Below are 19732 nucleotides of genomic sequence, written 5' to 3'. Positions count from 1 at the left end.
AAAGTAAGAAACAAAAAACAAGAATTCCCCTGATAACCACTGTTGTTTTTGGTCTGTAATCTTCCCTTCATGTAAGTGTGTATATACATGTATAGTGCATGTTTTATATATGCTTATTCTTCACATGCATGATGTTTTGTTTCACATATGTAATTATTTTAAAGCTCAACAGTATGACACCTTCCTGAACCATTATATATTTCTTTGTCATGTTTTGTAGCAATGCATGTGAATGTGAAAACAACAAAACTCCTCTATTGGACATTTAATTTATTACTAATTTATAACAATTTAAATAATAGTGGGTTTCTCTTTCTTGTATCTTAATCTTTTAACAAACCTCTGAATATTGCTTTGGGATAAGTTCTAAGAGATAGCATTGTTGGGGAGGATTTTTAAGAGCGTATGTATTCTGTACATCAAAGGTTTTATCCACTTTCTGTTCTTAGCTGTATGAACATGGCACAATACCATATTCTCTGTGTGAAACATGTTTTCTCTATGTTTATGTCATTTTAGAAGGTTTTCTTTGGTGGTGCTGGGATTGGAACCCAGGACTTCATGCATAGCATACAGCGTTCTACTCCGCTGAGCTGTATCCCCAGCTCCCACTTAGAGTTTTAGCAATTTAAAGAAAATCCTAACTTGATGAAACAATTAGTAAATTGTTTTTTTAATTACTAGTGACATTGGACATTCTGTATTTGTGGGTATTTGTGTTTCTTTTGTGAAGACAGGAAATGTTGAGACTAGCTGCAGCTCTTCTCTGCTGATTCTGATCCAGTCGTGGGCCAGCATGACAGAGGGAAGTCACTGGATTAGCAGCTTGTAGTGTGGCGAGGCTGAGTGCGAGTGAAATGGCCATTCTTGTTTGAGGCCAGCCTTTGAGGTCTTCGCTTTATCCAGGGTATTGTCCACAGCAAGTGCAAAATGAGCCCCTGCCCTTGCTGCAGGTAGACTCTGGCTCCCAGTGCTTGCTAGGAGGCACCACAGGTCTCACAGGCCTTTCCTGGTCTGAGCTGGGCCGCAGCTTTTGCTGGGAAGTCTTCACAATTCATAGGTTGGCTTGTCTTTCTTTATATACAGAAGCCATTTTTTTCCTCTATTGTGTTTTTAGAAGTTCCTTGAAAGTTCTTTTATGTGTGAAAGGCACCTGAGCCAGTTTTCTAGTGCCAGTGTGGGTAGCCTTTGACTGATTGATTGATTGATTGATTTGCGGTACTGGGGTTTGAACTCAGGGCTTACACCATGAGCCACTTTACCAGCCCTTTTTTGTGATGGGTTTTTTCAGGGTAGGATCTCAAGAGCTGTTTGCCCTGCCTGGCTTCAAACCACAGTCCTCCCGATCTCTGCCTCCTGAGTAGCTGGGATTATAGGTGTGAGCGGATTATAGGTGTGAGCCACTGGTGCCTGGCTTGATTTTATTTTTATTTCCTTTGATGAGTTCAGTTGTGTTCTGGTTGTTCAGTTCTAGTCAGAAACTCCCACCCTGCCATGTCTGCTTTCCTGTCCTCTTTTCTTGTCCACTTTTGTTCTTCTTCATCCTAGCGCTCTTCATTTGGGCCACAGTGACTTGTCTGCTTTCATTCCCCCTGCTCCTTCAGTTGCTTCTGCAGGAGGGGTTCCGAGTATTGATTATTGTTCAGCATCACTGTTAAGAGGCTTCCCTGTGCTCCTCCTCGCCCACTTAGCCTGTGCTTGTTCTTCCTCAGGGTCTCTTACAGCTTAGGTTCCCTTGTCAAGTTCTAGCAGCATTTCGCTCTTCACAGGTGTGACCATGATTATAGTGATAAGTATTATACAATCCCTTTTTACTAGAAAGTAACCTCCATGGGGACAAGGGTCATGTCTGTGGCATTGTTTGTTCATCCTGAGTGTCTGTCCATCACAGTGCTCGACAGACAGTTGACCAACTGAGCGAAAGATTTCCTAATCTTAAATGACTTGATCTTGAAAATTAAACACTTGCCATCAGAAACTCCTTTCAAAAGATCAGGGAAGCATATCCTCTCCCCCAGTTTGCCTTCAAACCAGAGTTTTAGACTGTCATCAACTTTGAATTGCCCAGGAAGTTTTCTTTCTTAATACTTCACCTGTTATTTTGAAGGAGTTGTCAGGGGCTTGAACTGCTTTCCTTCCTTCCTTCCAACCTCTATCTCCTCTCTCCTGCCTGCCCCCCCCCCCCCCCCCGTGTGTATCAGGGATGAGCAGGGTCACTATTCCTGGGAGCTGCTTCCTGTGTGTAGCAAATTTGGGATGCTGCATGTAATCTCTTCCTCTTGGAAATTGCTAACTGTCATTTTAATTATGTGTCTCAATATTTTATAAAACTTCTGACCCCAGAAATCTTCTCCCTCTTTATTTTGACTCAGAACCTCTAATCCAAGATACACTTTTGTAAATATGGTTCTTCATGATTTTTCTGTATTTCTTCCCAACTTCTTTTGTCTACAAGTTTCTCTATCCTTTGACCAAGTAAAGAGGGAAGGTTCTGTGATTCCTAAATGCCCATTGTTGGCCAGATTTATATCCAGCACTCCTTTTTAACCTGAACTGTAACCTTGGAAGGCAGGCATGTTTTCCACATTTTAGCATGGGAGGAAATTCAGGCTGAAGATAGGAATTATTTTTTGCTCAAGGTCACATAGCTAACAAAGTGATGGATTTTATTCATCTGTTGATCTGTCTATCTCTGTTTTTTTAGACAGGGTCTTCCTTAAAGCTCAGGCTGGCCTTGAAGTCTCAATCCTCTCGCCTTAGCCTCCCAAGTGTGTGTGCCACCATGCCTAGCTGATGTGATTGATTTTAATGCTTGATTTATTTTCCTATAAAGCCTGTGCTCTTTTTCTTCCCAGTCTGGGGTAAGAACAGAAAAACTTTGTGGATTATTTTAGAGACTGCACCTCCAGCCATCTCCATAGTATAGGAGTGTTAGGTAGTTGGGACTCTCAGAGTCAGAGGCCCAGGAGCTGCAGGGTCTCTAGGCTCTGGGTAGACAGCAGCAGCAGTTCTCAGTATTTGGGGACACTGAGAAGAAAAGGGTGCAGCCAGAACCACCCCTGTTCAAACTGCCTCGGCAACTCCCATCTTCCCTTCCCCTCAGTGTTCGGGGTCCCAATCTCCTTCTGGCAGGCGGCCCTTCTTAGGAGTCTCAGGCCAGGTGGTGCAGTGGCGGGTGAGTGCGCACCTGGGGTCTTAACCTACCTCTGCCTTTTAACTTTTTTCCTAACTTTGATAAAGTTATCATTAAGGGAAACTTACCCTACGCAGTTAAAATCTATGTAGATTTAAATTAAACATATAACTGTCAAACATTAAAAACCTTCATGCACCAACAAAAGTCACCTGAGTAATAAACCTTGGGAAATACTGCTCTCTTTAATTTACTCCTTTGTCTACTTGTCCTTCCCTTTGTGAATTACTCAGTGTGTATCTGTAAAAGAGGAGGACTCAAAAACAGTCTCTTTCTCTTTTCTAAATCATCTTTTTTGAGACAGCAGGGTCTTTGTATAGTACACGTTGGCTTCAAACTCACTGTAGCACTCTCAAACTTGCAGTCCAGCTTCAGTCACCCAAGTGATGGCATTACACACGTGCACCAACAAGCTAGCAAAAGGACTTTTAAAATTTAATTATTATTATTTTTTTTTTTGTGGTTACAGGGGTTTGAACTCAGGGCCTACACCTTGAGCCACTCCAACAGCCCCTTTTTTGTGAAGGGTTGAGATAGGGTCTCATGAACTGTCTGCCCAGGCTGGCTTTGAACTGTCATCCTCCTGATCTCTGCCTCCTGAATAGCTAGGATTACAAGCATAAGCCACCAGTGCCGGCTGCAACAAAACTCTTAAAAACACATGCATGAGCAGGAGAGCATTTGATACAAGTACCTTGTATCACCGTATGAAAGGTCATAGCAAAACCCATTTAAAAATTGCAGGGAAGAAAAAAGGAGGGGTGGGAGAGGGTGATAAGTATTAGAGCAGGTGAATATGGTCAAATTATCCTCATGTATGGAAATATCACAGTGAAACCCCAATATTATACAATTAAAATGTACTAATAAAAATGTGAGAGATTCACACAGTTACCCTTGCACCAAAGAGTTAGCAATAATCTCTTAATCTCAAATATCCATATTTGCCTATTGTCTTGTTAAGTGTTCGTTAAGTTCACAGGCTTTATTTTGTGGAGTACTTTTAGATTTGTAGGAAAACAGAATTTCCATATTCTCCCTCCCTGACCAACAGTTAGTTCCTTTTAATTCTCACATTTGTGTTAGTGAGTATGTTTATTGTAATTAGTGAACCCATATCGATGTGTTATATTATTAAAGGAAGTCTGAAATTTTTTCCGATTTCCTTAGTTTTTACCTGATATCCATTTCCTGTCCAAGGATCCCATGTGTCCTCAGGCTTGGCTGTCATGTGTTCTCAGGCTTCTGTGGCTGGGATGGTTTCTCAGACTTTGCTCATATTTCATAATAAGGTACCTTTAGGGTGCCCTCTTGGAATTTGTTCTTTTTCTCATAACTTTTTCGAATTCAGAATCCAGAGGTATTTTGCATAATGTATATGAGTAATAGTATGAAATCTTTTTGAATCTATAAAAATTGCCTCTCCTGTCTTTCTTGCCATGTTTTTATTAGAGAAGCCTTCTGATTATTTGTTCTGTATAACTTCCACATTTGGGACTCTGTGGATTATCCTCTTCTTCGGTTTGCATGTTCTGTTCCTCTTCACATTTCTTGTAATTTGCTAACTAGATCTAGAGTCTCCCTGGATTGCATTTCAGTGTGTTTCTGCTTGCATTAAAAGACGACAAAAAAATAAAGAAAACAAAAACCTACAACCTGTCCTCCATCCACTGTGCCATGGAGCGTTCTTAACTGTGATCCTCCCTTCTTTCTAAAGTGATCCTTGAGGAAGTAACGTCTGCACATGTGGGTTTTTCTGAGCAGACAGTAACTTGGCTGCAGAAATGTCTACAAGTGGTTATCACTTTTGACAGTTCGTGATTACTCCTGTATTTTATTTCAGTTCTGAAATGTAGCGGTTCTTGCTGCTCTTGGGTGCTTCAGCCTCGTTTAGTCCCAGAACAGGATTTGAGTGATTGCAGTGACAGATACATCATAGGGAGACAGAAATGGAGACAGCGGAAGAGACGATTGGATGAAGTCCGGCTCAGTTGGTGCACGGATGAGGTTGGCTGGTGGAGGAGGGGCACAGATTAGGCCTGCTTGTCACAGGAGCCCCTGCATCTGCAGGACTTGTGTGATCTTGAGTGATTAATGTATCTCTAGTTCTGTAAGGTCTTTTACTTACTTGGTGCCTCATTGCTTAGTTTCAGTAGAGGTGGAGGTCAGGTTTCTCAGTGTCGGGTTTCACTGTCTTTGGAAAGTCTAGACTCTTTTTTTTCTGTTGTACTTTCTTTCTGCAGTCTTCTTGGAGTTTTGGTCCACTTATTCTTACTGGCCAGTATTGGTGGTTCTGGCATGAATGAGATTTTCTTGGAACATTTTGTTTTGAACACTTTTGCCACTAGAATAAAATGACTTCATAAGAAGTAAGGATGTTTGAACTGCAGAATACCATATCTTTATGAACGGTGCTGTGTTAGAAGCCTCTTTTGGAGTTACGCTGTTTTGTTGAACTACTTAAGGTCTGCTGTGATTTTTCTAGTTGAAAGTCATAGAAAACCCAACTCAAAACTAGCTTGTGCCAAGAAAGGGAATTTATAATTTGAAAGGAAAGGTCTATGCCATGGTGCCTCCCAGTACCAGTTCTGGGCTTGCTGTGAGTCAGCATGGTGGTGTCAGTGGCTGTAGGTCTCATCCTTGTCAGCCAGTGGGGAAGACATCTCTTCTGGCTCCCATCAGAGTCCTGGGGTTCAACTTAGAGCACTTAGAGCTCTGTGACCACCACAGAGCCAGTCATTGTGATGAGGTATGTGGCCAAAAACAAGTGCGTCTGCTGTCAGCCCCTAAGATTTAACATGACCTTCTTTTCCAGCTTCCTGGTCAAGTGTTTGCTTTACATGGGAGCTTTTTTCCACTTCCACATGCTAATGGTCTTGCTAATCCAACAAGTGTTTCTTGAGTTTCTGTGGTGTACTGGCACTATACAGACCTGAAAACACTGAAGTTATAAATTGGTACTTGTCGTGCTTATTGCTTATAAGTTGTTTTACTTCTCCTCACAGTAGCTTTTCTGTTTTTTGTTTGCTTATTTGTCTATAGACTTTGGTGGCACTGGGGTTTGAACTCAGAGCTTTGCCCTACTTCATAAGCTACACCTCCAGTCCATTTTCTTTGGCTGTTTTGGAGGTGGGGTCTTGCAAACTTGTCTGTAGACTTTAATTCATCAGTTAAAAGATGCATGCCGGGCTGGGATGTAGCTCGGTGGTACAGCACTTGCCTAGCATGCACGAGGCTGTGGGTTCGATCCCAGCACCAAAAAAAAAAAAAAGATGCATGCCTTACAGATTGTTTTTCTCTTAGATGCAGCTGAACATGTCTCCGTAAGGCTTGTCCTCTGACCCCTTAATCCTGTGTGCCTTCAGTTACTGAGTTCATGATAGTGACACGCATTATGTGCTTTGTAGAATATCTTGACTGTTTGCTTATAGCCAAATCATCAATAAAGTTTTAAAACATGGAGTTGGACTGGGTGTTTGACAAGTTGGTAAGCAGTCTAGTACCTCTGAGATTTATGTGGGCCTTTGCATCATGATTGCATTACTTTTTTGTGTGAGGAGTTCCAGGGTGCGATACTCACATGCAAAAGTCAGTAGAAGGGCTGACTTTATCATAGCATGTGTTCAGGTGTCAAGACCATGTGCTTTCGAGTGGTGCATACTGACTATAAGATGAGGGGTGCAGAGGACCTGGGCTAGAAAAATATTTTAAGAACACAGACACAGAACTGGGCACCTGGGGCTCACACCCATAACCCTAGTTAATCAAGAAGATTGAGGTTTGAGGCCAGCCTGTGCAAATAGTTTGGGAGACTCTTTCTCAAAATACCCAACACAAAAAAGGGCTGGTGGAGTGGCTCAGGTGGGAGAGCGCCTTCAAACCCCAGTACCACCAAAAAAGAAAAGAAAAAGAACATGAACATAATCATAATGTTTATAAAATCCCTCTCAACTCCAGAATTCAGTGAAATCCTTCACTTCAAGCCGTGAAAATTCCCTGACCCAGTTGCCTGCAGGAAAGAGGCAGTATAGAGGAGTCAGGTCATCCTTGTTGTGCAGCAAGCGGCAGGGCTCTTACCAAGGCTGTGCTCCCCTGCCTTAGAGTCCAGGGGACAGCAGTGAGGCGCACCACTTTATTCTTACTTGAAACCAAGGTCAGTTTAGGATCTGAGAATAGTGGGCTATGTGAGAAGGAAGAGCAAGTGTAAAGCTTATACAATTAATAAGGAATGATAAGACATGTCTCTTTATGTCTTATTAGCTTTGACAGTTCACTTTTCATGCTGTTCCTAGCTAGAAGAGCAAAATTTTGATTGCCGTTTTTCTTTTTTAACCAAAGTTCAGCATGCATATTTTTACATGACTGGCAGAAAGCAAGCCACATATTTAAGGGAAATCAGTTAAGAATAATAAAATTTTTTGAATGGATTTCTATAACCAATTAGCTAGTCATATTACAATACATAAATTTAATGTTTTAGAATTTTATTTTATGTACATATATGATGTTTAACCGTGTGGATACAGTCTTGGATAATCCATCCAAGGAAGATCACTTAGTCCAAGCCCTTCATCCATGCTGAGCCTGTGGTTTGTGATCAGACACAGTAGGAACTAGAAGCCTGTCTCCAGTAGAACTGCTGGTGACCTGCCTTGCTTTCAGAGGTCCGTTGAGGACAGAGGAGAGAGGGTCACCAGTTTTCTAAGTCTGTGTATGTGTGACATGTCAAACATCAAGTCCCTACCGACTTGGAATGTGTGTTTTTTGGGATAGGGACTGCTTAGGTCTCTGAAAATGAAGTACATGGTTGGGAAATGAGCAGTGTTTAGAAAATAGTAGAGGGCTTGTATAAGCAGTCCAGGATCTGTTTGGTGTCCCATGAGGGTGTCGTGGTGGATGTCATCACAGTGTGGGAATGTGTGCAGAAGAGGTCACATGGTGAGGCAAAAAACTAGAGACTAGAGAGGGACTGCTTGTGGGCAGCTCACTTAGGAACTGTCTGTGGTCCCATAAGAACTATGTTAATTGTGATGTGGCAGTGTCCCTAGTGATTTAATGGCCTTCCACTAGGCCCCACCCCTTCAGGGGCCCACCACATGGGGACCAGGTCTCTAGTAAACAAACAAGCCTATCCAAACCTTAACCTATGGTAAGGAAGGGGAAGTTGACCTGACTTACGGTGGGGACAGGAGAGCCGGTGTAGGTGAGAGAGTATGTCTTCCAGATCCTAAATAGTGCCTGATAAACAAAGCCAGTGTTTACTGCCAGCACCTGGAATCCCTCATGTGCCATGCAGTGTGAACACAGACTGTCATGTGTTTAGAAACTCCCAAGAGTTTTCTGACTTGTACACCCTTAGCTGTGCAGAAGCCACAGGCATCAAAATGAATTTAGAGTAGCATCTTTTGTCAGCTCAGTGCAACCAAGCTTATCTTCACCTGCTCTTCATCTTCACCTGCTCTTCATCTTCACCTGCTCTTCATCTTCACCTGCTCTTCATTTTCATTGAAGCAGAAAGGCCTAGATCCCCCAGTGATGATGGAGGTGCCAGCATTCTGCTTAAAGTGGCCCAAAGTATAAAGGATTGAAGATCTGTGCCAGTTGTGTTCTGACTGCACCTGACAATACACGGTAGACACGAGGAATGAGATAAAAAGCATTTGTATTTCATACTGAATGTTTTCTTTGTACTTTGTTAAATAAACATGGTCACGGTTATTACAAGTTCTTATTTGTTGCCTTTCTTCATTTAATATTTCTTGGATTCTTTCAGTGTGCTGGAACTTTCTTCCGTGTCTATGAATGTGATCCACAATGTGGTTCTGTTTGGTAGAGGCGTTGTGTTGTCTTTTGGTAATCTGATTTATCCACTATCCCTATCGTTCTTGACATTTCCCTTTGCTATTATGTATAGTGATGAGATGAACATCTTCTTAGCCTTTTCCCGTTAGCGTAATTAGTTGCTTGTGAGCTTGCTGAGTCAAATGCTGTGTGTGTTTTCAAGTCTTGAATGCCCATTGCAGAGTGGCACACCAGAGACTGTGCCACTCACAGTTATACCCATCAGGAGGATAGGTAAGTGACAAGTCTTAAATTTGAGAATAATTCAGAATTTGACATCAGGCAAAGGAAGTGACAGGCTGTGTAGGAAAAAAGCAAGGATTTTGGGGTCAGATAAAATCATAGTTTTACTACGCTGATCTCTGGCAAGTTAGGTGATGTCTTTGGTCCTGAGTTTCCCTTGTTAGAACTCGGGAACCTGTCTGACCAGAGGAGGTGATGCGAGAGATGATAAATTCAGTAGAGTTGTACAGGATTAAAGTTACATCCCTTTCCCAGTTTATCCTTTTTTGGCAAACTTTCATATATTTATTTTCATTGAAAATGGACCAGGCTTGTAATTAGTTGGTCATCCTGACCAACATTCCTAATTGGACCACAGATGCTGACAGAAAGAACCCAATGTATTTTTTGTAAATGTTGAATTCTCTTCAGTCTCAGGATTTATGGATCTTGGATAAATCACATTGAGACTAGAACCTCAGACTGGCCCTGGGACAACTGAGAACCCAACAGCTATGCCGGAAATAGATGAGCTTGTTACATCCTGTTCTCTGTCATGCTACTTAGAATAGAGGCTGCACTCCCTCAGAGTCTGTCTCACCTCCCCTGTCCGGCTCTGCAAGAGCACAAGAGCCTGGCCGTGTTGGAGAGTTGTGAGTGGTAATTGTCAAGTACATAAGGATGGTTTCTTTCTCTTGGATCTCCTCAGGAAAGAGCTGTTAGGATTTTGCTGTTCACTGCTATTTCCACGGATCATTAGGTAAAACATTTTTATAGTTATTTTACACATTTTAAGTGACAGATGTGTAACATAGACTCAAAACTAATTATTGGAATGTATTTGATTTTGTCAAGTTACTATTGATAATTAAAATAAAGCAACACTTTAACATTATGCAAGGTAGTAGTAAAGTAGTACATAAGTACTAGTTAGTCATTGGAGAAAAATCAGAAAATACAGATGAATAAAGACTTAAAAGGGAGTGGGGGGGGGGCTGTGGTAGAGTGACTCAAGTAGTAAAGTGCCTGCCTAACAAGCCTGACGTCCCCAGTACCACCAGAAAAAAATTAAATAAATAAAAAGGGGTGGAGCTACATAGCTCATTGGAAGAGTACTTGCCTAGCATCTGCGAGACCCTGAGTTTGATCTCTAGCACCGCAAAACACAAGCTAATAGAGAAAAAAGAAGAAAGACAAAATTATCCTTCACTCCTCTACCAAAGGTGACCATGAAGATCATTGTAGTTTCCTTAGCTTTTTGGGTTTGGATGTCTTGTCTTACATAGTCACCCAAGGTGAGGCAATTGTTTGAACATTGAAAGAATTTTAGAAAATTACTGTTTGAGGACAGTTTGGCCTCTCCTTATGAGTTCTGATTCCATTTTTGTTTACCTCTGTTTGAATCTCTAAGACTTGGCAGATAGTAAATTTCTGTTTTCTTTCCCCCTTCTGCCATTTTCTTCCCTTACCACATATTCCAGCCTGAAAACACTTTGTAGGGTAATATCTACATAATTCTAAAATACGGTTACTAAGAATTAAAACGTCAACTGTCTTAGTTATATGCTCCATGTTTATTATCAAATTCTGTAAGAACAATGCCATTCTATGCAAAAAGAAACTTGTTACATATGTGGGCCAGTATTCAGTTCTGTAACAGGCTATGCAAAGTGCTGTTCAATTGGGAATTAACCTTTATTCCATAACTTGGATACTGTATTATGATTTTTGGTTTTAAAAACCATAGTTGTTTTGGTGAGAGTATGCTGTATCTTATAGGTCATCGTGAAATGGTCAAACCAGAAATGCTGGCTTCTGAACTTAGAAGATTTCTGCAGCCTCATTTTCATTACATTTCGAGTTGCTCCTTGAGAAACAGCAGTTCAGGGAGCCTACCTTCCTTCTAGATGTTTCTTCAGGAGCCAGTCCTAGGATTAGGATCTGCTGACGGATCCTAACGACGGAGAATGTGTTACTGCCAAGTGGTCACCACCAAATGGATCTTTGATTTTACTCCTCTGTGCCTGGCAGCTCCATCTCATTGTCATGACACTGTTTTACATCGGGGATAAAAATGACTTTGAGTATGAAATTTGCCAAGTACTGGTTACTCCTTGTAACCAGTGAAAGAAGTTTGCATTGGTTGTAAACCAAAATGAAATACTGTCTTGTAGGTTCTCTAAAAAAAGCTTATCTTTTTTACTTTTTTCCCCATCATGCTTTGCCCTAGCTGTCAAGGCTCGTTCCCCTGCTTAAAAATTTTAACAGCTGTGTCATCATTGCCTTTAGCAGTGGTTTGAATATTAGAAGTTTTGATGCCTCACTTGAAGAAATTAAAAGATTCAAAGCACTCTTTATTTATTAGTCTTTAACAAAATTCACAATGCCTGTAAAAAAAAAAAAGCATGGATTTTTACTGTTTACTCCCACCCTTTTGTGTTAATGGCCTGCTAGCCACCAGTCCTATCTGACTGGTATTGTTGGTGTCTGTGTGTATTCTCAGTTGGAAAGAAATCCCATACGTGTTGATGTAAAATGGGATCACACACCTGGACAGGATTGGCCACCTACCTGCAGGCTGTAGTACAGTTGAGAGATAACTGCCTTTAGACAGATGGGACTTCATAAAACTAAAAGGCTTCTGCTCAACAAAAGAAATGGTCTCTAAACTGAAGAGAACACCCACAGAGTGGCAGAAAATATTTGCCAGCTACACATCAGAGAAGAGACTGATAACCAGAATATACAGGGAATTCAAAAAACTAAACTCCCAAAATTAATGAACTGATAAAGAAATGGGCAAGTGAACTTTCTCAAAAGAACTTTCTCAAAAGAAGAAATTCAGATGGCCAAAAAGCACATGAAAAAATGCTCACCATCTCTAGCAATAAAGGAAATGCAAATTAAAACCACACTAAGATTCCACCTCACCCCTGTTAGAATAGCCATCATCAGCAACACCACTAACAACAGGTGTTGGTGAGGATATGGGGAAAAAGGAACCCTCTTACACTGTTGGTGGGAATGTAAACTAGTACAACCACTCTGGAAAAAAATTTGGAGGCTACTTAAAAAGCTAGACATTGATCTACCATTTGATCCAGCAATACCACTCTTGGGGATATACCCAAAAGACTGTGACACAGGTTACTCCAGAGGCACCTGCACACCCATGTTTATTGCGGCACTATTCACAATAGCCAAGTTACGGAAACAGCCAAGATGCCCCAGCACTGACGAATGGATTAAGAAAATGTGGTTTATATACACAATGGAATTTTATGCAGCCATGAAGAAGAATGAAATGTTATCATTTGCTGGTAAATGGATGGAATTGGAGAACATCATTCTGAGTGAGGTTAGCCTGGCCCAAAAGACCAAAAATCATATGTTCTCCCTCATATGTTAGATCCAGGGCAAACACAACAATGGGATTGGACTTTGAGCACATGATGAGGCGAGAGCACACAAGGGAGGTATGAGGATAAGCAAGAAACTCAAAAAACAAAAAAACAAGATAGCATTTGATGTCCTCAATGCAAAGGAACTAATGCAGAAACTTTAAAGCGACAGAGGCCAATAGGAAAAGGGGACCAGGAACTAGAGAAAAGGTTAGATCAAAAAGAATTAACCTAGAAGGTAACACACACGCACAGGAAATCAATGTGAGTCAATGCCCTGTATAGCTATCCTTATCTCAACCAGCAAAAACCCTCGTTCCTTCCTATTATTGCTTATACTCTCTCTACAACAAAATTAGAGATAAGGGCCTAGTAGCGAGGGAGAGGGAGGGGACAGGGGAAAGGGAGGGGGTGGGGGGAGGGGGGGAGAAATGACCCAAACATTGTATGCACATATGAATAAAAGAAATTTTAAAAATGTTAAAAAAAATAGAGGGTAAAAAAAAAAGAGATTCTGCTTTACAGGACGAAGTCCCATTTTTATGGGGGAGGGGTGTAATACATGGTCTCATGTAGCCCAGGCTGGCCTGGAATTTGTAATTCTCCTGCCTCAGCCTCCTGAGTGCTTGGATTACAGATACGCACTACCATGCCAGGCTGAAGTCCCACTTTTTTTTGTGCTGGGATTTGAACTCAGGGTCTTCACCTTGAGCCTCTCAATCAGCCCTATTTTTGTGACGGGTATTTTTTGAGATAGGGTCTTGAACTGTTTTCCCTGGGCTGGCTTCGAACCTCCATCCTCTTGATCCCTGCCTCCTGAGTAGCTGGGATTATAGGTGTGAGCCACCAGCATCCTGCTTGAAGTCCCACTTTTAAATGGAATGGTATAGAAGAGAATTCACTGATTTGCTCCCTGTCTTTTGGAGCTTTCTCCCACATTTATATTTTAATGCTAAATTGGTTGCAGATTTATTTATTTATTTATTTATTTATTTATTTATTTGCGGTACTGGGGCTTGAAATCAGGGTCTTCACCTTGAGCCACTCCACCAGCCCTATTTTTGTGAACAGTTTTTCTGAGATAGAGTCTCTTGTATTGTTTGCCTGGGCTAGCTTCAAACAGTAATCCTCCTGAGTAGATAGGATTACAGGCATGAGCCACCAGCACCTGGCTTGGTTGCAGATTCTTGCAGAGGATGTACCATTTCTTAGTTTTTTTGGCTTTGTTTATGCTAGTTATTCTGCCTAGAATTTCTTTTTCTCACTCTTCCCCTGGCTGATTGCTTCCTACTCACCCTTGATGGCTCAGTTCAGACATCCCTGTTCTTTATAGGAGGGTTGTCTGTGGGTGTGTGGGGGTGTGTGTGTGAGAAATAGTTGTACTGTATGTCATTGAGATTCCCTCCTAGGAGCTTCTGGAGGAGAGAATGTCTTTTCTTTGTGCACATAACATAAGTTCAGATACAGTGTTGTTGAATGGAACAGTATATGTAAGACACTCAGCTTTGTTATCTCAAGCATGATAAGAGGAGTTAGAAGAGCTGGTAGTGATTCTGTGGGAAGCGACTTAAAAACATTTGAGAGGGGATTACAGAAAACATGTAACAGGTAGATTTCTAAAGTTAGATTCTCTAACTTTAGAGAGTTGATGAACATAAAATACCTCTGTGGGCAGCTTTTGAGAGAATCGTCTTTTTGAGAAGGAGTCAAGGCAAGAGATTCAAAATAATCCCATCTAGAAACAGACTGGAGTTAGGTTTTGTGCACGCTTCTACAAACTGGCCAATGAGAAGACAAGGAGCCTGCAAGCCTTTTTCTCTTTGACTTGTGGTTCCTATGGTAATAGAAAGAGTCCAGGACATTTTTCTCCTCCCTGTCAACAAACTTTCAGCTCTTTGTTCCTTCTGTCTGTACTGACTTAAGTGCCTCTTAGCTCGGTGGTCCTGCTTTTGGATTTTGATTATGCAGTGGGATGGCAGAATTAATAAGCACCATTAAATCCCTTGGCTAATTTTTTTTCTTTGATTCTAGAACCTGCAAATATAATCAATCAGCATTTGCTGTTAATACCAGAACCCAGTATGAATGGTCTCCTGTTTTCTGTGAACAATCCTGAATTAGAATACTGGTCACTGCAAGAGCTAAGTGTGAAATTACAACAAACATCTTAGAGACAAACACCCCCCCCCCCGCCCGCCGCCAATTATCGTTAACCTTAAAAAGAAAGGAAAAGACAGCAGTTTACATTGTGAATATAATAACTAGTATGAAGCTATCTTTTAATTATTTAGAAAAGAATAAGGGATGGTAGTTTATTCCATAATAATCATGAATTTCCAACAAGGCGTTAAAAGCTTCAAGAATCACTTACTCTTTTGATCTCAGCTGCATTTTAAATGCTCTTAGATTGATGAATGTATTTTTGTCCATTGTTTTTGAGTTGGATCAAGTCTTCCTGTTGTGTTGGACACAAGGAACCTTATCCAGGCCAACACGTATAGACTTCTTTGTTAGAATATGGGAATATTTCTTAGAACGACATTGTTGAGTAAAGACTTTTTTGTTTTTTCAGCTTTGTAGGTCACTATTGTCAAGGTTATTGAGTGTGAAAGTATGGCAGGTGGCAGTCATTATACTGCTTAACTACAGCTGACTTTATTCTTACCAAGTGGCTAACAACATTGGTCTTGAGACTGGAACCTCAGCCCCGGAGAGCTGAGAGTTGAGACCTTAGATTAACAGATTTGGCAGTTGTTCCACAATTCCAGGTTGGGTGATGCCTAGGACTCAGTTTCCTCCATATAACGTGCTCTGCAGCAAGTAGGATAAGCCATTGGTGTTGGTGAAAAGTGACACTTGCCCCAGACCCAGGTACTAGCTTCACCCTAGCACTGTGTGATTTTTGGACAAGTCAGTTACTTCATTTCTACATTTTCTCTTCCAAATGTTGGGGAAGTAATACCTACTGTGTAGCATTACTGCGAAGCTCACGTGGGATATCGTTCATGAGATGTTTACCTGGGTGAGGCACGCAGTAGACCCTCAGTTAACACTGAGGTCTTTCTCTAGATTCCACAGTATCTACTGTTGATATCAGAAAGATAAATTCTTAGCAATCAGACCTTTGCCAGGGTGGGGGTTGGGCTTTAAAATTTTTTCCCTAAATGTACAAGTTCAATACCAAGCTTTAAAAAAGCTGTAAAATGGGCTGAGGATGTAGCATAGTCCCTGGGTTCAATCCCCAGCCTTCTCACAAAGGCTAGGGAATGATGGCTCCTGGGAGGCTGAGATTAGGAGAATCATGGTTCGAGGCCAGCCCAGTCAAATAGTTCTTGAGACCCCCCCCATCTCCAAAATAACCAGAGCAAGATGGACCAGAGGTATGGCTCAAGTGGTAGTGTGCCTGCTTTGCAAGCATGAAGTCCTGGAACCCCAATCCCACTAAAAACAAAACATGAAACTTGTGTTAACTGTTTGCATTTTGAAGTTAAATTCACATAAATCTTTTTATATTGTTTCCCACATTTTTGTAAGTATCGAGTAGATCACTAGATGGTTAGGAACGTTGGGGAGATCATTTCTCTTCTTTGGCTGTTAGCTTTTTTATCTTTAATCTAAAGTCAGGGTGAGAAGCTAGAGCAAATGCTTTTAAAGAGTTTCTTTCAGCTCTCACAACCTGTGATTTCTTTTAAAAAATTATTAAATGTGAAAAATTGCCTTTCCCAAGTCATTAGCAGGATTCTCTTGGAGGGGGTGTGTGTGTGTGTGTGTGTGTGTGTGTGTGTGTGTGTGCGCCCTAGTAGCTGGGATTACAGGTGTGAATCACAGGCATAATCCTTAAAAAACTATCCTGAGATCTGAGTGATTCTGTGATTCACACAACTACAGACATTCTAGAAAAAGTAACCTAAATTGAACTGCAAAGATACTGGGAGTTTAATTAAATGAAATAATTACGTAACATAAATATGTCATGTGTCTGAGCCTTTCCTCTGCCAGTCCACTTTGGTGCATACAGATGCAAATGTTCATTTAATAAGTGTGTGCTGGACTGTCTTTGGATATAGAGTTTGCTGTATGGAACCAGACAAGACTAATTTCTAGTCCTAATTCTGCCATCCATTAACTCTCGTTCCCTTGTACCTTGGACAAGTTACTGTTTAAACAAATTAAGTTCTCTTTTTCCCTGATTCTTGGTTTCCTTATCTGCAAAATTAAATTATATCTATCTTTCCAGGGTTATTGGGAGAGTTTACTATGACAGTTGTCTAGCAAATAACAGCTACTTTCATCGCATTATACCAAAATGTATTCACCGTCTTTCCTGTAGTTGGCACTCTATGGTATGAAACCACTGGGGCAGCAAAGTGTGTGTGGGGGGGCCAACAGTGACAAGCTGCTGCCGTATGGGCTGTGGCAAGCTGTGGAATAAATATTCACATTGAACGTGTGTGACATTTTCATTGTCACCTGAGAATGCAGTTTTTTTATTTCATTTGGTTTCTCTGGTTTTGTAAGTGATGTCTCTAAATAATCCCAGTGTTCTCTATGTTAGGATCAGCTGTGGCATGTGGCACGTGCTGGATAGGATCCCAGGTCTACTGATTTCAAGCAGAACTGTCATGGTTGATATTGCAGTTGGAGTGTTAGAGGAGTTCTCTCAAACCCAAACTCTGAGAGTGAAGCTATGCCGGGACAGTAAGTGAACGAGGAAGCCAGGAAGAACAAACTGAGGAGTCAGGCCTAAGACTTCTGCACTGTCTGTCTGAACTCAAGCACCCTCAGGTGTTTCTTTGCACAATTACTGATTTTTGTCATAGTAAATTCATTAATCTTAGATCTTGAATCTATATATTGAAAACTGTAGTCTGATTATTAAATACTAGCCATGATATATGTCCTTGTTTTAATGTTTTGCCTTTTTTCCTGAGTTATTTTAAAAACTGCAAGCTTTTAATGAAAAGATGGGAAAGTATAAATGACATAAATTTTCAATTTTTAGTCATGACAATGACTAAATAAAAAGTCCAAAATGAAAATCATGGTATTGTAGAGCTTTTTTCTTTGAGAAGGAAGAGGTGTTGGTGACACTGAAAGTCAGATATGTTTTAAGCAGATCTTTTATTGCCTGTATCTACTGGTCTGTCACTCATCTTCCTCCTTCCGTTTCCTGTTCCCTAGGTCTCCTGTCATCTTACTTTAGGGAAGCTCAAAACTGCACTCAAATAATAAAGCTTGGGGTGAACAAAGTTTTCCACTAGAGACATCCTGATCTTGTGGAAAGAACAGGATTTGGTAGAAGACAAACTAATGGTTGAACGTCTGACTCTCCCCTCATGTCCCGTGTGTCCTGTGCAAATCACTTAGCCTCAACTTCTGAAAGCTGTCATGTGGGGATTAGGGAACATATTTAAAGTGTGTTCCCTAGAACGTACTGGGTTCTTAAGCAGTAATGGCAATTGTGATTATACGAAGTGGAGCAGAAACCCTTACTCTTATGAAACTGTAGACAAAATCTCTCACTAATCTTGTTTTGCACTCACCACATAGTTCCCGTTAGTGGGTTTTCATTTAAACATTTTCTCTGCCCATCTTGGTTCTGCCACTGTATCCTGAGAAATTAGTGGTTGGCAGCAGACAGAAAGCGGGCCCTCTCCCAGGGTTCAGTAGTGCCTGGGACCACCCCAACCTCCCGACCACCATGGGTGCACCCCTGACCCACTAACGTTGAAGTTGCCTGTGTGAGGAGTGATTTGTTGCGGCCTCTAACTGCTTCTTCTCTCCCTTCCTTTTTGTCATCCTGCAGTGTTCTGTGCCCAGGTCTTTGTGGCTAGGCTGCGCCAACCTGGTAGAGAGCATGTGCGCACTGAGTTGCCTGCAGAGCATGCCCAGTGTCAGATGTCTCCAGGTGCCTCTCTTCTTTCTTGTTGTAAATGTTTTACGTATGCCATGAACATTTGTTGAAACTTGCAGTAGTGTGTTTAATCCAATGTTAAGTCTGCTGAATGTTCTGTGTAAGCCTCTGCTCTCCTCCAGCCTGGGTGCCCCACATGGAGGGCCCTTCTGAGCCAGTGGGTGTTTGGCTGGGCCCTGTCCTGCTCCCCTTTTTTCTGCTCCTGCTTTTTATTCTTTACCCTTCACTCTGAAGTTGTGATTTTCATGTTTAATAGTTGTGCACGTGCCAAAAAAAAAAACCAAAAAAACCCTGACATTTTCCATTTGGCTACCTTTAATAGTTCTTTGTTGAGATGGGATGGAAGTGTTCATAATTAAAGTGGTGATTTTTCTATTTTGAAACTCATCCTTTTTGTTTGCTTTCTTTCCCCCTTCCAGAAAAGGAGGGGGGAGGGAATCACTATTGTTACAAGCCTCAAGTTGAGCTTTATAAAGATCACACAGCTTTATGCTACCGTATCTGTCAGTTGGGCCACCTCCCAACGGCCAGATCTAATACCTTTCCTCAGGGTCTACCCAGTTTTCCAGGCCGAGGCCGGCAGAGAATTCCACAGATAAAAGTAGTACTTTTTGGGGGTTGGCGGGGTGGGGTTGTGCAGGATAAAACTGTTAGCAGGAGTGCAGTTGGTGACCTGTCTTAACTGGTTTCTGAGAGATGGTTTCTGATTGAGCCAAGGCCTAAAACATTGGGGCTTTGTTTTTCGGAAGCTCTGTTTAGAGAAAACAGGTGTTTATCAAATATGGTTCAGTTTTCCTCACTGTGTAGTCCACACAGTTTGATAGACCTTTCTTTAAAAAGCAGTGTTAAATTCCTGGGGTTCTGTTTTGAGAAAACTAAAATCAGGAAATGGGTTAGAGGGATATTGGTGGCCTGGGTGATCTCATGTTTGCAGTCTTTAGATGGAGGAAGGAGGAAAATTTTCTGCCTTCTGGACTGTGCTTTTTATGTTCTTTGTAGCAAACGTTCTGAGTAGCATTGGTGTAAAGTGCTTTCTTTAGAACACTGTCTGGAACCTCCAGAGCAGAGTGAGCTGGGGATATGGTCCACTTGCCTTGAGAGAGTCTCTGTAAAATATGTCACAGGATAAGGAGTTGGGTGTTTCAGTGAGGCTTCAATATA

General features: G+C 41.4%; 1 protein-coding gene across 8 annotated transcripts in view; it reads left to right on the top strand.

The window, feature by feature from the left end:
* The window catches only part of Fbxw11 (F-box and WD repeat domain containing 11), a 102509-nt gene that overhangs the window by 19715 nt on the left and 63062 nt on the right, over window positions 1-19732 (top strand). For 4 of the 8 annotated variants that reach the window (XM_020180305.2, XM_020180306.2, XM_074057796.1 and 1 more), the window contains one exon: window positions 18464-18565. The exons of the other annotated variants lie outside the window; for them this stretch is intronic. In XM_020180305.2, coding sequence (XP_020035894.1) covers window positions 18464-18565 — 102 coding nt within the window. The remainder of the gene's footprint in view (window positions 1-18463; window positions 18566-19732) is intronic. 8 annotated transcript variants of the gene reach the window in all.

Source organism: Castor canadensis, chromosome 16 (genome assembly GCF_047511655.1).
Source record: "Castor canadensis chromosome 16, mCasCan1.hap1v2, whole genome shotgun sequence".
In the NCBI taxonomy this organism is placed as follows: Eukaryota; Metazoa; Chordata; class Mammalia; order Rodentia; family Castoridae; genus Castor; species Castor canadensis.
The sequence above is the reverse complement of the archived record's forward strand: the minus strand, read 5'-3'. Positions and strand labels throughout refer to the sequence as shown.